The 16,220-nt window shown below is 46.5% G+C and overlaps 1 protein-coding gene across 1 annotated transcript in view; it reads left to right on the top strand.

The window, feature by feature from the left end:
* Positions 1–16,220, top strand: part of LOC137096217 (uncharacterized) — a 30,579-nt gene that overhangs the window by 11,127 nt on the left and 3,232 nt on the right. The window contains exons 4-7 of the mRNA XM_067464863.1: positions 3,696–3,873; positions 8,475–8,594; positions 8,684–8,758; positions 14,786–14,902. Of these exons, the coding sequence (XP_067320964.1) occupies positions 3,696–3,873; positions 8,475–8,594; positions 8,684–8,758; positions 14,786–14,902 (490 nt within the window). The remainder of the gene's footprint in view (positions 1–3,695; positions 3,874–8,474; positions 8,595–8,683; positions 8,759–14,785; positions 14,903–16,220) is intronic.

The following is a 16,220-nucleotide window of genomic DNA, read 5'->3' as shown; positions in this document are numbered from 1 at the left end:
TCTTGACAGATGAGAGAGATAATTGGCCAAAACTAAACAAAATGAAGTTCAACAGGTACAAATGCAAGAGACTCCACTTAGGCAGAAAAAATGAAATGCAAAGAGACAGAATGGGGGACGATGAGGCCTGGCTCGAGAGCAGGATGTGTGAAAAAGATCTTGGAGTCCTCGTGGGGAGGAAGTTAAACATGAGCCAGGAATGCGATGTGGCGGCAAAAAAAGCCAATGGGATTTTGGCCTACATCCATAGGAGCATAGTGTCTAGATCTAGGGAAGTTATGCTCCCCATGCTCTATTCTGCTTTGGTTAGACCACTGTACCTGGAATATTGTGTCCACTTCTGGGCACCACAATTCAAGAGAGATATTGACAAGCTGGAATGTGTCCAGAGGAGGGCAACCAAAATGATCAAGGGTCTGGAAAACAAGCCCTATGAGGAGCGGCTTAAGGAGCTGGGTATGTTTAGCCTGAAGAAGAGAAGGCTGAGAGGAGATATGATAGCCATGTAGAAATATGTGAGATGAAGCCACAGGGAGGAGGAGGGAGCAAGCTTGTTTTCTGCTTCCCTGGAGACTAGGACATGAAACAATGGCTTCAAACTACAAGAAAGGAGATTCCATCTGAACATGAGGAAGAACTTCCTGACTGTGAGAGCCATTCAGCAGTGGAACTCTCTGCCCCGGAGGGAGTGCAGTGGAGGCTCCTTCTTTGGAAGCTTTGAAACAGAGGCTGGATGGCCATCTGTCAGGGGGGATTTGAATGCAATATTCCTGCTTCTTGGCAGAATGGGGTTGGACTGGATGGCCCATGAGGTCTCTTCCAACTCTTTGATTCTAGGATTCTATGATTCTGCAAAAATAGCAAAAATACAGTCCTTCAGTAATGCAAAATATAGCACAGCTTAATTCAGCTTAGCAAACGTGTACGCAAAACAGATGACCTTTTCCAGAGTGCATGGTACCTACAATGTACAGTAAAACGCAGAGTTTGGCAGGTTACAGCAAGGGTTTGTAAAGAACTCCAAATGGTATCATGTAACCTTCCTTGATTGTAGTAAAAGGGGGGGGGGGGATCATTTGCTTTTATTGACACCTGCAATGCACCTGCATATGGATTCTTTCTGTCTTTGCACACATACATCTGCAGTAAGCTTAGTACTGATCCTCACAAAAGCTTGCCCAGTTTTCTATATACCTTAACCATACCTGCAGCTGGCACCAAATTGGGAGTAGAACAGGGTTTCTCAACCTGGGGGTCGGGACCCCTGTGGAGGTCCTGAGGGTGTATCAGAGGGGTTGCCAAAGACAATTAGAAAACACAGTATTTTCTGTTAGTCATGGGGTTTCTCTGTGGGAAGTTTGGCCCAATTCTATTGTTGGTGAGGTTCAGAATGCTCTTTGATTGTAGGTGAACTATAAATCCCAGCAACTATAACTCCCATATGTCAAGGTCTATTTTCCCCCAAACTCCACCAGTGTTCACGTTTGGGCATATTGAGTATTTGTGTAGAGTTTGGTCCAGATCCATCATTGTTTGAGTCCACAGGGCAAAGAAGGGGAAAGACCTTGTCAAACTATAAACTCTAAGACATTAGGGAGAGGAAATAGCATTTGGGGATTAGAGTCCCCAGAACAGTTCCACTCTCCCAAGCCCTGGGAATGATAGAATCCTAGAGTAGGAAGGGAACCCCAAAGGTCATCCAGTCCAACCCCCTTCTTTCTGCCAGCAGGAAGACACCATCCAAGCCCTCCAGACAGATGGCCATCTAGCCTCTGCTTAAAAGCATTATGGCTCCAGATCCATCATTGTTTGAGTGCACAGTGCTCTCTGAATGTAGGTGAACTACAATTCCAAAACTCAAGGTCAATGGCCACCAAACCCTTCCGATATTTTCTATTGGTCATGGGAGTTGTGTATGGCAAGTTTGGTTCCAGTTCATCATTGGTGGAGTTCAGAATGCGCTTTGATTGTGGGTGGACTATCAATCCCAGCAACTACAACTCCCAAAATCAATTTGCCTAGACCCCACCAATATTCAAATTTGGTTGTATTAGGTATCTGTGCCAAATTTGGTCCAGTGAATGAAAATCCATCCTGCATATCAGATATTTACATTACAGTTCATAACAGGAGCAAAATCATATTTGTGAAGTAGCAACGACAATAACGTTATGGTTGGGGGTCACCACAACATGAGGAACTGTATTCACGGCATTTGGAAGGTGGAGAAACACTGGAGTAGAAGAAAAAGGACGAGGGGACAGAATCAGAATCAGTATAGTGTTGAGACTGAGGGAAGATAGAGCCCCCTTCTATTCCAATTTGCTCAGGTCTCACCTGCAACAACAACAACAACAACAACAACAATAATAATAGCAAGAATGATGAACACGTCAAAACACGATTACATTCAACTAAATGTACAATGTTGGATATTGGTTGGATAATGGGGTTGTAAAATATGTAGAAAATGCCTAACAGCTACAACGACAAAACTAGGTACTCCATTCCAACCAGCTACGTTCTCTGCAGGAAAGGGCCTACAGGAAAGGGCCGGCTTCCCATGGCCTTCCATGAGGATTGTGGGCAGCAATTCTGGCTACTGCAAGAAAGTGATGCCACTAAAACAGATAGCCTGGTCCAGCAGGACTTTCTGGCCACAACCTTCTATGGTCCAGTCTAGCAGGCCCATCTTCACTGACATCTGTTGAGGTTCTCCAGGAATCTCAGCAGATGATCATCTTCCACTGAGGATATCTTCCACTGAGATCTGTTGAGGTTCTCCAGGAATCTCAGCAGATGGCCATCTTCCACTGAGATCCCTTTGAGGTTCTCCAGAGATCTCAGCAGATAACCATCTCCCACTGAGGATGTTGTCTACTGAGCTCCATTGAGGTTCTCCAGAAATCTCATCAGATGACCATCTTCCACTGAAGACATATTCCATTGAGCTCCATTGAGGTTCTCCAGGGATCTCAGCAAATGACCATCGTCCACAGAAGACAACATCTACTGAGAGCTGTTTAAGTTTTCCAGGGATCTCAGCAAATGACCATCTTCCACGGAGGATATCTTTCACTGAGATCTGTTGAAGTTTTCCAGAGATCTTAGCACATGGCTATCTCCCGCTGAGGATGTTGCCTACCGAGGTTCTCTAGAGATCTCATCAGATGACCATCTTCCACTGAAGACATCTTCCATTGAGATAAATTGAGGTTCTCCAGGGATCTCAGCAGATGACCATCTTCCACAGAAGACATCATCTACTGAGATCTGTTGAAGTTTTCAAGGGATCTCAGCAGATGATCATCTTTCATGGAGGATATTGTCTATTGACATTCATTGAGGTTCTCCAGAGACCTCAGCAGATAACTGTCTTCCTCTGAGGACATTGTCTACCAAGATCAGTTGAGGTTCTCCAGAGATCTTAGCAGATAGCTATTTTCCACTGAGCTCTATAAAGGTTCTCAAGATGTTTCAGCAGATGACCGAAACAGGAGCTTCTCTGATTCCCCATCATTCTCACCAGGCATGGGATAGCTGTTGGACTAAGGGTGGGAGGCAGTGTGATGGGAGGAAGGTGATACTAACCTCCTCTTGGGCTACACTGGGCTACCGAGATGGCACTCTCTTGATGTCCTTGAATGCTGGAGAGTTCCTTGCCAAGCCAAGCTTAACCTGGCACCTCTTCTCAGGAACTTCATCTCTGCCCTGTACTCTGCTCTGGGGCCCCTCCTGCCAGAAGTGACGCAACTGCAGATCCACCAGGACCCCCCTGCCCACCTGATGGTTGACATGAAGGCCAAGCTGAGGGAACTGGGCTCCAGTGTCTCAGATGCCAGGAAGAGGCTGCTGAGGTACAACATCTACCTGGTGAGTAGCCTCCCCAAGTACTGATTGCATGTATCCAAGGAAGCAGAGTTTGGGTATGTCTACACTGAAGAGTGAATGCATACCATTTGAACTTCCATGGCTCAATGCTGTGGAATCACAAGAGTTGTATTTCTAGGACTTTAGCTTGCCTTGGCCAAGAGTGCAATGAGAATTCTCTCCCTTAAAATATATTTGGTTTGAAATCATGCTCTCAAGAGACAAAAATAAATAGTCTTCGTTAAAAGTGACATAGTTGGCTTACTTAAAGACTTCATACATTTATTTATTTATTTATTTAGAGTTTTTATAATCCGGTCTTCTTGACCTCCGAAGAGGGACTCAGGCCAGCTAACAACAGGAATTCATACACAAGTAGGATAAAACATAATAGCGTCATAATACATTAATACATAAACTACATTAAAATACAGATCATACAATTACAAAAAGCCAGGTCGTCAAAGTAAAATCACAAATTCATCACCATCTGCCAGTGGGGTCAGCAGTTATTGACTCGATCATCATTCTGCAAATGTTATATTCCAAAACCAAGATTTTACCAGCTTTCTGAAAGTCAGGAGGGAAGGGAGAGAGTTCCAGCAGGAGAGAGTTCCAGAGCCGAGGGGCCACCACCGAGAAAGCCCTGTCCCTCATCCCCATCAAATGCGATTGCGAGGGTGGTGGGACTGAAAGCACGGCCCCTCCAGAAGATCTTAACAACCTTGATGGTTCATAGGGGAGAATCTGTTTGGACAGGTAAACTGGGCCGGAGTCATTTAGGGATTTATAGGGATTAATGTATTGTCGAAGGCTTTCATGGCCGGAATCACTCAGTTCTTGTGGGTTTTTTCGGGCTATATGGCCATGTTCTAGAGGCATTTCTCCTGACGTTTTGCCTGCATCTATGGCAGGCTTCCTCAGAGGTCTGCTGGAGCTGGGAAAAAAGGGGTTTATATATCTGTGGACTGACCAGGGTGAGACAAAAGGCTTTTGTAAGTTGGGCTAGGTGTGAATCTTTTCAACTGACCACCTTGATTAGCATACAATGGGCTGACTGTGCCTGGAGGAAACTCTTCTTGAAAGGTGCTTAGATGTCCCTGCCTGTTTTTCTCTCTGCTGTTTTAATTTTAGAATTTTTTAATACTGGTAGCCAGATTTTGTTCATTTTCATGGTTTCTTCCTTTCTGTTGAAATTGTCCACATGTTTGTGGATTTCAATGGCTTCTCTGTGTAGTCTGACATGGTGGTTGTGAGAGTGGTCCAGCATTTCTGTGTTCTCAAATAAAATGCTGTGTCCAGGTTGGTTCCTCAGGTGCTCTGCTATGGCTGACTTCTCTGGTTGAGTTAGTCTGCAGTGCCTTTCATGTTCCTGGATTCTTGTTTGGGCAATGCTGCGTTTGGTGGTCCCTATGGAGACTTGTCCACAGCTGCATGGTATACGGGATTATAGGGATTTATATATATTCAGCATTGTTGGACTGACTGGCCCACGAGGTCTCTTCCAACTCTAGGATTCCATGATTCTATACAGGTACATAACTTATCAATCCAGTTGCAGATAGGATTTCAAGTGGTTTCTCTGTGCAGATAACCCAGGACATCTTTCTCAGAATCAACAGCAACATCTTTACATTCTGAGGGTCTAATGGAGTCTGCCCTCTCAAATGGAGTGTTGGGGTTCAGCCTGAGTTTGAACTTGAACCTAATTCTCTGTTTGTTCCTCCTGATGCTAATGAAAGTATATTTACTGATGCTAGTGGAAATGTACCTTTCGATGCCAATGCTCCTGAAATTAGTGAGGAAGAAACTGCTGTAGGTTTGGAAAATGCCAATGTTCCTGAAATTAGTGAGGAAGGAACTTCTGTAGATTTGGAAAATGAAAGTACCAGTGTTCATGAGAATGTTTCAGAGGGAGACCTTGACCTTTCCCTCCCTTCTGCACCTGTTAACTGTAATGACAACAGAAGGGGCCAAATTTGGGAAGACAGAAATAAATCACTCAGTTTGCGTCGATCCTCCCGAATTCAAGAATTAAAAACATTGGCTTCAAAACAGAAGGGCGGTTCACGGAACCGATTCTTGAGTTTTAATTGCAATACGCCGAGCTGATTGTCTCAGTTCATCGTTTCAGAATTGATGAAGACCTTGGCAGTTCTCCCGGTTCCCTGGCCATAGTCTGGGAAGATTTCTAGGATATCAAGTACGGTTAGTGGATTGCTAACAGGTTCCAGTATTTCCCAGTGAGGCTTTTGGTTTTGCTTTGTCCATTTAAATTCATGTTTGCTGATTTTGCTGTGGCTTTTGACTTGCATTTTTCCTTTATTTCGTAACCATTTTTCTTCAATAAAAAAGGATTGTTTTTCACAGCCAAGTGTGGTGGATAGTTATCTGAGGGCCTCGTTCCCTGCTCTGGATTGCAACATGGAGTTTCAGTTGAAAAGTTCCAGATCTGATCACATGGTCTGCAGCCCCTCCCACAACCTCAAACATAGAGTTAAGGGAAGCTGCATACCCAATCATACACATACAATACAGTAAACCAGTGGTTCTCAGCCTTTCTAATGCCGTGACCCCTAAATAAAGTTCCTCATGTTGTGGTGACCCCCAACCACATTTTCGGGTAATTTTGCAACGAGGTCGGAAGGGCACGGGGGTGGGCAGAAAAGGCTTCCCAAGCCGCAAGGCCGTGCAGGGGAAGCCCTCCACCTGGCCCCCGTGCCCTTCTGAGGTCGGAGGGGGGGGGGGGCGAGGGCCAGGCAGCAATGGCTCCCCAGGTGGCCAGGCCATGAAGATGGCAGGAAGAAGTTAGAAGTCTCCCGGCTTGGCCTGGCTGTCTGGGGAGCCTTCGATACCCTGCAGGCCAGAACCAAAGGTCTCAAGAAATGGTGAGACTAGGTTCTTGTGGGTTTTTTCGGGCTGTAGAGCCATGTTCTAGAGGCATTTCTCCTGACGTTTCGCCTGCATCTATGGCAAGCATCCTCAGAGGTTGTGAGGTCTGTTGGCATTAGGACAATGGGTTTATATATCTGTGGAATGGCCGGGGTGGGGCAAGGAGCTCTTCCCTGCTGGAGCTAGGGGTGAATGTTTCCACTGATCACCTTCATTAGCATTTGGAGGCCTGCCTGAGCCTGGGAAAGTCTGTTGCTGGGAGGTGTTAATCTGTGCCTGGTTTTTTCCTCTCTGTTGTTTAGCTGTTATAATTTTAGAGTTTTTTAATACTGGTAGCCAGATTTTGTTCATTTTCATGGTCTCTTCCTTTCTGTTGAAATTGTCCACATGCTTGTGGATGTCAATGGCTTCTCTGTGTTGCCTGATATGTTGGTTGTTGGTGTGGTCCAGCATTTCTGTGTTCTCAAATAATATGCTGTGTCCAGGTTGGTTCATCGTGTGCTCTGCTATGGCTGACTTCTCTGGTTGGAGTAGTCTGCAGTGCCTTTCATGTTCCTTGATGCGTGTCTGGGCAATGCTGCTGCATTTGGTGGTCCCTATGGAGACTTGTCCACACTGCATGGTACACGGTAGACTCCTGCAGAGGTGAGAGGATCCCTCTTGTCCTTTGCTGAACGGAGCATTGGTTGGATTTTCTTGGTGGGTTTGTAGATGGTGAGACTTCTTCCTGCACCTGCTCCTCTTGCCTCCCCACAGCCCTGTGGGAAGAGGAGGAGCTGACCTGTAGTGCCAGCTTTTTGACTGGCACAGGGGGTCGGCAGCTATCTTGGAGGGGGCGGGGCCAACCAAGGCGGCTTCGCCTCCCCTCGAAAATGGCCCAACGACCCCCCTGGGGGTCGCAACCCCCAGGTTGAGAACTGCTGCAATAAACAATCTGAATTACATTCAAAAACCAATAACTATCATAGGAGGCTTGTGTTGTTGTTCATTTGTTCAGTCGTCTCCGACTCCTCGTGACCTCATGGACCAGCCCACGCCAGAGCTCCCTGTCGGCCGTTACCACCCCCAGCTCCCTCAAGGTCAGTCCAGTCACTTCAAGGATGCCATCCATCCATCTTGCCCTTGGTCGGCCCCTCTTCCTTTTGCCTTCCACTTTCCCCAGCATAATTGTCTTCTCTAGGCTTTGCTGTCTCCTCATGATGTGGCCAAAGTACTTCCGCTTTCCCTCTAGTCTCCTTCCCTCCAGTGAGCAGTCGGGCTTTCTTTCCTGGAGGATGGACTGGTTGGATCTTCTCGCAGTCCAAGGCACTCTCAGCACTTTCCTCCAACACCACAGCTCAAAAGCATCGATCTTCCTTCGCTCAGCCTTCCCGAAGGTCCAGCTCTCACATCCGTAGATGTGACTACAGGGAAGACCATGGCTTGGACTAGGCAATGGATCTTGGTTGCCAGTCTGATGTCTCTACTCTTCACTATGTTATTGAGACTGGACATTGCTCTCCTCCCAAGAAGTAAGCGTCTCCTGATTTCCTGGCCACATTCTGCATCTGCACTCATCTTTGCACCTAGAAATACAAAGTCTGTCACAGCCTCCACGGTTTCTCCCTCTATTTTCCAGTTGTCAATCATTCTTGTTGCCATAATCTTGGTTTTTTTGACGGAGGCTTGTAGAAGGTTGCTATTTCCAACCGTTTCTGCATTGCTCCTTGCAGAAGAAGAGGCTGGCCCGGGCGATCCAGGAGAAGGCGGCCTGGAGGGAGCAGCAGGCACAGTTGGCCCAGATGGCACAAATGGCACAGGCGGTGCAGATGGCGGACCTTGGCACCCAGCAGGTGGGCCACCTCAACCCACCCCTAGTCCCCCGTGGCACCCCAGTTTCCCTCTGCATTGCCCTGACCCTCTCTGTTCTCTTTCCCCACAGCCCCCAGTGCAGAGGGGGGTCAAGACAGAGGCGGCACCAGGGAAGTCCAGCGCTGGGACGGAGAAGAACATCCAGGTGAGTGGCCAAGGAACCCAGAAACTTTGGGTACCTTAAACTTGCTAAGAGGCCAACACGTAAGCGAATGGTTGACCAAACTACCAAACTTTGCAGAATGTTGATAAATTGACTTGTCTCCTTAGAAATAAGACAAGGCAATGTTTTATAATAATAATAATAATAATAATCCTTTATTTATACTCCGCTATCATCTGATATTGACAAGCTGGAATGATATTGACAAGCTGGAATGTGTCCAGAGGAGGGCGACTAAAATGATCAAGGGTCTGGAGAACAAGCCCTATGAGGAGCGGCTTAGGGAACTGGGCATGTTTAGCCTGAAGAAGAGAAGGCTGAGAGGAGATATGATAGCCATGTATAAATATGTGAGAGGAAGCCACAGGGAGGAGGAGGGAGCAAGCTTGTTTTCTGCTTCCTTGGAGAGAGACTAGGACGCAATGGAACAATGGCTTCAAACTACAAGAGAGGAGATTCCATCTGAACATGAGGAAGAACTTCCTGACTGTGAGAGCCGTTCAGCAGTGGAACTCTCTGCCCCGGAGTGTGGTGGAGGCTCCTTCTTTGGAAGCTTTGAAGCAGAGGCTGGATGGCCATTTGTCAGGGGTGATTTGAATGCAATATTCCTGCTTCTTGGCAGAATGGGGTGGGACTGGATGGCCCAGGAGGTCTCTTCCAACTCTTGGATTCTATGATTCTATGATTCTATGATTCTATGATCTCCCGAAGGACTCGGTGCGGCTTACAAGAGGCCGAGCCCAAGTACATCAGTAAAAACAACAACAACAGCAATACAGACAATAAACAAACTCATAAACAAAACAATAAACAGTAACAATAACCACGATGCATTAAAAACCTATGGCAGGGCCAAATGTAATAATTAAAAATTTTAAAAATGCTGGGCATGACCAGGTGACATATAACTAGGATGGGTATTTGGAGAGAGATGGAGCGAGCAGACAATCCTAGATCATTAGTAAAGTGCGATTAGGGACATGTTGCTTAGGCTTTCCTTATTCTGGGAAGGCACACTGGAACAACCATGTTTTCAGGCTCCTCTTAAAGACTGCCAAAGTTGGGGCATGCCTAATGTCCTTGGGGAGTGAGTTCCAAAGTCGAGGGGCCACCACCGAGAAGGCCCTGTCCCTCGTCCCCACCAATTGTGCTTGCGATGGAGGTGGGATCATGAGCAGGGCATCTCCAGATGAAAGAAGAGATCGTGTGGGTTCATACACAGATATGCGGTCACGCAAGTAGGTGGGCCCCAAACCGTTTAGGGCTTTGTAGGTAAGCACCCGCACCTTGAATTGGGACCGGAAAATGAACGGCAGCCAATGGAGCTCCTTAAACAGAAGGGTTGACCTGTCCCTGTAAAGAGCACCAGTTAACATCCTGGCTCCCGCCTGTTGGACCAGTTGAAATTTCTGGGCTGTTTTTAAGGGGAAGCCCACATAGAGTGCATTACAGTAATCTAATCTGGAGGTGACTAAGGCATGTTTTCAAAATAACTGGAAGCCTTTTACAGATTGTATAGGTAGAACATGTAAAGACTGGTACCTCGGGAAGTCTGACTTGGCCACGGTAGTACACGCTCTGGTCACATCCCGCCTTGACTACTGCAATGCTCTCTACGTGGGGCTGCCCTTGAAGACAGCCCGGAAGCTTCAGCTAGTCTAGCGCGCGGCAGCCATGTTACTAACAGGAGCGGGACGCAGGGAGCATACAACGCCCTTGTTGTACCAGCTCCACTGGCTGCCGATATGCTACCGGGCCCAATTCAAGGTGCTGGTGTTGGCCTACAAAGCCCTAAACGGTTCCGGCCCAAAATACCTGTCTGACCGCATCTCGGCCTATGAGCCCACGAGGACCTTGAGATCGTCTGGGGAGGCCCTTCTCTCGATCCGGCCTGCCTCACAGGCACGCCTGGCGGGGACGAGGGACAGGGCCTTCTCGGTGGTGGCCCCCCAGCTGTGGAACACCCTTCCTGTGGACATCAGACTGGCGCCCTCCCTTATGACATTCCGCAAGAGACTAAAGACGTGGTTGTTTGAGAAGGCGTTTGAGTAAGTGCTGCAACAATTGGCAATGACGATTGGAACGGAACATGGATAACGAGATTTGGATTGTGATTCAACGATGAGACGTTGCGAATGACTTAGTGTAATTGTATTATTGATAGTGATGCTGTTTAATGTTGTTTTTGATATTGCTTATGTTGTAAATTGTACCTGTTTTTACATGTTGTACACCGCCGTGAGTCGCCCCAGGGCTGAGAACGGCGGTCTACAAGTGCAGCAAATAAATAAATAAATAAATAATGGCATTGAGTGACTAAAAATACACTGACAGAAAGAAGAGCAGGATTATGATAAGTGTTATACCCTCTTTGGATAAAATCTATTCTTGTATCTATTCCAAACGTGCAACAGTCATCTCCTAATGAAGTGGTTTATTAACGTGAATCTGCTATTATTTTTATTAGGCCACTTCAGTTTGGTAAGCGATGGAACGTTTCCATTTGGCTCCCTCTGATCTCGTCCTAAAGAGGGCCAAGTTTGGGAAACTAGATTCTTCATGGACAGTTCAAAGAGATTTCCAGCTAATGGAATTGAGGTTGGAATTTAGGTTGCAAAAGACTGCGGATAACGAGGGCTGCCTGGTGGGTTCCACTAACCGCCAAAGTTCCAGAACAGAGATCCGGACCCAGCAGTTGAAGGCCAATGACAGAAGCTTTATTCAGCAGTGGAACTCTCTGCCCCGGAGTGTGGTGGAGGCTCCTTCTTTGGAAGCTTTTAAACAGAGGCTGGATGGCCATCTGTCAGGGGTGATTTGAATGCAATTGTTGGGGTTCAGCCTGAGTTTGAACTTGAACCTGATTCTGTGTTTGTTCCTTCTGATGCTAATGAAAATATATTTACTGAAGCTAATGGAAATGTACCTCTTGATGCCAATGCTCCTGAAATTAGTGAGGAAGGAACTTCTGTAGATTTGGAAAATGAAAGTACCAGTGTTCATGAGAATGTTTCAGAGGGAGACCTTGACCTTTCCCTCCCTTCTGCACCTGTTAACTGTAATGACAACAGAAGGGGCCAAATTTGGGAAGATAGAAATAAATCACTCAGCTTGCGTCGATCCTCCCGAATTCAAGAATTAAAAACATTGGCTTCAAAGAAGAAGGGCGGTTCACGGAACCAATTCTTGAGCTTTAATTGCCTTACGCCGAGCTGACTTTCTCAGTTCAGGCATCGTTTCAGAATTGATGAAGACCTTGGCAGTTCTCCCGGTTCCCTGGCCATAGTTTGGGAAGATTTCTAGGATATCAAGTACGGTTAGTGGATTGCTAACAGGTTCCAGTATTTCTCAGAGAGGCTTTTGGTTTTGCTTTGTCCATTTAAATTCATGTTTGCTGATTTTGCTGTGGCTTTTGACTTGCATTTTTCCTTTATTTTGTAACCATTTTTCTTCAATAAAAAAGGATTGTTTTTCACAGTCAAGTGTGGTGGAGAGTTATCTTAGGGCCTCGTTCCCTGCTCTGGATTGCAACAGCAATTTTCCTGCTTCTTGGCAGAATGGGGTTGGACTGGATGGCCCATGAGGTCTCTTCCCACTCTAGGATTCTATGATTCTATGATTCTAGGAGGGATTGGATGGTGTCTTCCTGAAGAATGGGGTACGGCTGGATGGCCTCTGGAGGTCCCTTCCAGCTCTAGGATTCTATGATGTTATATATTGGACTTCTTTGCTAAGAGCCCGTCTTCTAGCTATCGCCACATGCCTTGCTCTCATTAGGCTCCATGTAACGCCGTTAAGGGGTAAATTAGTCATGAAGAGCAATTATCTTTCGCAGGCAGGAAGCGCAGCTTGCCTCCGTAAGGCTTGGCAGGCCCGCAGAGCGGTACAAAACAGCACACGCATGCAGCCTTTGCTCTAAGCAGAAGGAGAGACATAAACAGGCTCCTAGACAAGCAAACACTGAGTAGAAATCTTGAATGCTCTGGAAATCTCTTTCTTTATTGGGGATAATGGGCATCCTCTGCTCCCTGTTTAGTCAACCCAGCCAGCAAGTTTGAACCTTCTCTGTTGCCCAAAATCATTCGCCCATCCTGCTGTTCACGGGGCATTGATTAATTCATTGTTTACTTATTAGAGACAAGTCTTCCCCTCCCTCTGCCTTGATATCTCAAAGCTTTGCACAAATAGGCCATCACTTACTTACTACTTGGGTGATCCCTCATTGTCCGAGTAGGATAATCCTCCAGGGTCAGTGTGCTGGCGGTGTGTCCATAGGTGACCGTGGAGCCCTATTCTTGATCTGCATCATTTCCCGTAGTGAGGGCATTGGTTTCCAGGGGTTGGCTTGACACGCCTTCCTCTTGGCATGTTTCTCTCTTTTGCCCTCCATTCAAGCCTCTTCAAATTCATCAGCACTGCTGGTCACAGCTGACCTCCAACTGGAGCACTCAAGGTCCAGGGATTTCCAGTTCTAAGTGTCTATGCCAGAGTTTTTAAGGTTGGCTTTGAGCCCATCTTTAAACCTCTTTTCCTGTCCTCCAACATTCCATTCAAAATAGTGGCATGAATGGGGAGAAGACTGATAGAGAATGATGGGAACTGTACCCCATCTCTATTTGGAGAGCCACAAGAAGCCCATCCACAATGAATCAGGACCAACTCCATCAAATCTGGGGCTGAAGGGAGCTGCAAGTTGTCCCTGGGTTATAAACGTCATTCCCTAATTGGGTCTATCAAAAAACTTACTTACTTACTTAGGCAATCCCTCTTTTTCCAAGGATGATTGTCTTCCAGTGTTCTTGTGGGTCCGTATGTGTCTGTGGAGCCCTCTTCCTGCTCTGCATCTTCTTCCGCAGTGAGGGCATCGGTTTCCAGGTGGAAGACGGTCTCGGTTGGGGTTGGCTTGACGCGCCTTCCTCTTGGCACACTTCTCCCTTTCGCCCTCCATTCGTGCCTCTTCAAATTCATCAGCACTGCTGGTCACAGCTGACCTCCAGCTGGAGCGCTCAAGGTCTAGGGATTTCCAGTTCTCAGTGTCTATGCCAGAGTTTTTAAGGTTGACTTTGAGCCCATCTTTCAATCTCTTTTCCTGACCACCAACATTCCGTTTTCCATTCTTGAGTTCGGAGTAGAGCAACTGCTTTGGGAGACGGTGGTCAGGCATCTGAACAACTTGGCTGGTCCAGTGGAGTTGATGGTGGAGAAGCATCGCTTCAGTGCCAGCATGCTGACATTTGTCTGCTTGTCTTCCCAAGAGATTTGCAGGATTTTCCAGAGACTGTGCTGATGGAATTGTTCTAGGAGTTGCATGTGATGTCTGTAGACAGTCCACGTTTTGCAGGCTCATAGCAGGGTTGGAAGGACAATAGCTTTATAAACAAGCCCCTTGGTCTCCCTCTGGATGTCCCTCAAACACTCTCTGCTTCATTCGGAAAAATGTTGCACGCACAGAGTTCAGGCGGTGTTGTATTTCGGTGTCGATGTTGTCTTTGGTGGAGAGGTGGCTGCCAAGAGAGCGGAAATGGTCAATATTTTCTAATGTTACACTATTAAGCTGTATTTCTGGCATTGGAGAGGGATTGCCCTCTCCAATTAGGCCATATAAACTGCAGGCTGTAGGAGCAGTTGACTGAAAATACTGTGCAGGAAGAAGCTACTGGAAAGCGCTGAAGTTGTGCAACTGATCTGCTGCTGAATTGTATATAAGGAAGTCATGTACAGTGTGTATTTCTCTCCTTGTGCTGTGATGTTGTTAGTCTTCATTTCTGGTGAGTCTTTCACCTGGAACTCTGATCATTAATTTGGGTTAGAAATGCTCATCTCAACTATAAATCTCAAGATTCCATAGCCCTGAGCCATAGCAGTTCAACTGGTATCAAAGAGCAATCATTCTACGGTGTAGATGCACCCACTGAGCTCAATGTGTCCCAGAGGGCATCTAGTCCAGGCATTAAAATGCTTTAAAGAAACACTCTCTCGTCTTTCTAATGCTGTGCCTTTCTTCTCTTTTAGGAGGCCCCAGTCCCTGATTTCCCACGGATCAAGCCCCCCGAGAGAGTTCATCGGCGGACTGGGAGCCTGCAAGACCCCCGTTTTCCTACAGTGGGGCAGGAAAGCATGAGGGCACATGTAAGGGAGCGGCTTGGCTGAGCGGGAGACCTAGTGGTGAAGGGGGTCAGGACCAAGGGCCCAGAGGGTGAAGAGTTCAGCATGACACATTCCACTAGAGTCCAAAACTGTTGTATGTCAGCCTGTTCAGCCTGTGATTGTGTCTGATGATCAGGTTGCTTTGGATAATGGGAATGACAATGATGTTCATGTTCAAGATGATTTCCGTGATGGAGATGTCAGGTTTTACAATGTATTGTAATGTAATATAGCTAAGTCATGCACTGCTAATGGGCTTCTATTGGTAATGCTGAGTCATGCATTAACTGTATATAGGGAATCATTTGGGGAATGTGTTCTGGCCTAGTCCAGGTGATTGTGAATGATGTAATCCTGGGTCTGAGTTAAGTTAATGAGTTGGGAACCAATCAGAGATTACTATGTGTAATTGTATAGAATTGTATATAAGGAAGTCATGTACAGTGTGTATTTCTCTCCTTGTGCTGTGATGTTGTTCGTCGAAGGCTACATGTAATTGATTAAAAGAACCTGTCTGCTAAGACAAGATATAACTGTATGCTGTGGTAAGTTTGTAATGTTATCTAGACTGGGGGAAAGACAATAGTAAAAATGACAATGGCTGGGCATGTGCTCAAGTGTCTGTAAAAGGTTCCAGAGTGACTGCAGGCTGTAGGAGCAGTTGACTGAAAATACTGTGCAGGAAGAAGCTACTGGAAAGTGCTGAAGTTGTGCAACTGATCTGCTGCTGAATTGTGAAGTTAATCTCAACAGGTTATGGGCCCAGAACCAGAAAGCTGTCTCTGCCATTATGGTCTTCAGTGGTCTCTGCTGCTAGTCCAGGAGGAATCTCTTTGAGCTAGATTGTCTGTGTTTTGTCAGTTTTTCTGTTGGTTTTTTTTTTCTTTTCTAGTGGCAGTACATTCTGCTCAGCCAGGAAATTATATTATCTTGTCTAGATAGGGTTTTCAAAAATTACTAACCTTATCTGGTGATGGCGTTCTCAAGACAAGGAGGGGCCGGAGCTGCTTTGTTTTCTTTTCAGAAGCTGACCTCGGAGAATTACCTGATGTGGGCTGAACGGATGCGGTGCCTACTGACTAGAGAGGGATTATGGAAAGCTGTTCAGACCAGACCGGATCCAACCAAGTCTGAAGAAGTGGAGTTGGATGAAAAAGCAAGAGCTACTATTATTCTCAGCTTAAGTGATAGGATGCTTTGTCATGTGAGGAGTTTTAAAACTGCAGAAGAGGTCTGGAATGGGTTAAAGGAGCTGCTACAAAGACCGTCAGCTGGGGCAAAAGTTTCCTGTGTAGAAGGC

The sequence above is a fragment of the Anolis sagrei genome, chromosome 2, assembly GCF_037176765.1.
Source record: "Anolis sagrei isolate rAnoSag1 chromosome 2, rAnoSag1.mat, whole genome shotgun sequence".
NCBI lineage: Eukaryota > Metazoa > Chordata > Lepidosauria > Squamata > Dactyloidae > Anolis > Anolis sagrei.
The sequence above is the reverse complement of the archived record's forward strand: the minus strand, read 5'-3'. Positions and strand labels throughout refer to the sequence as shown.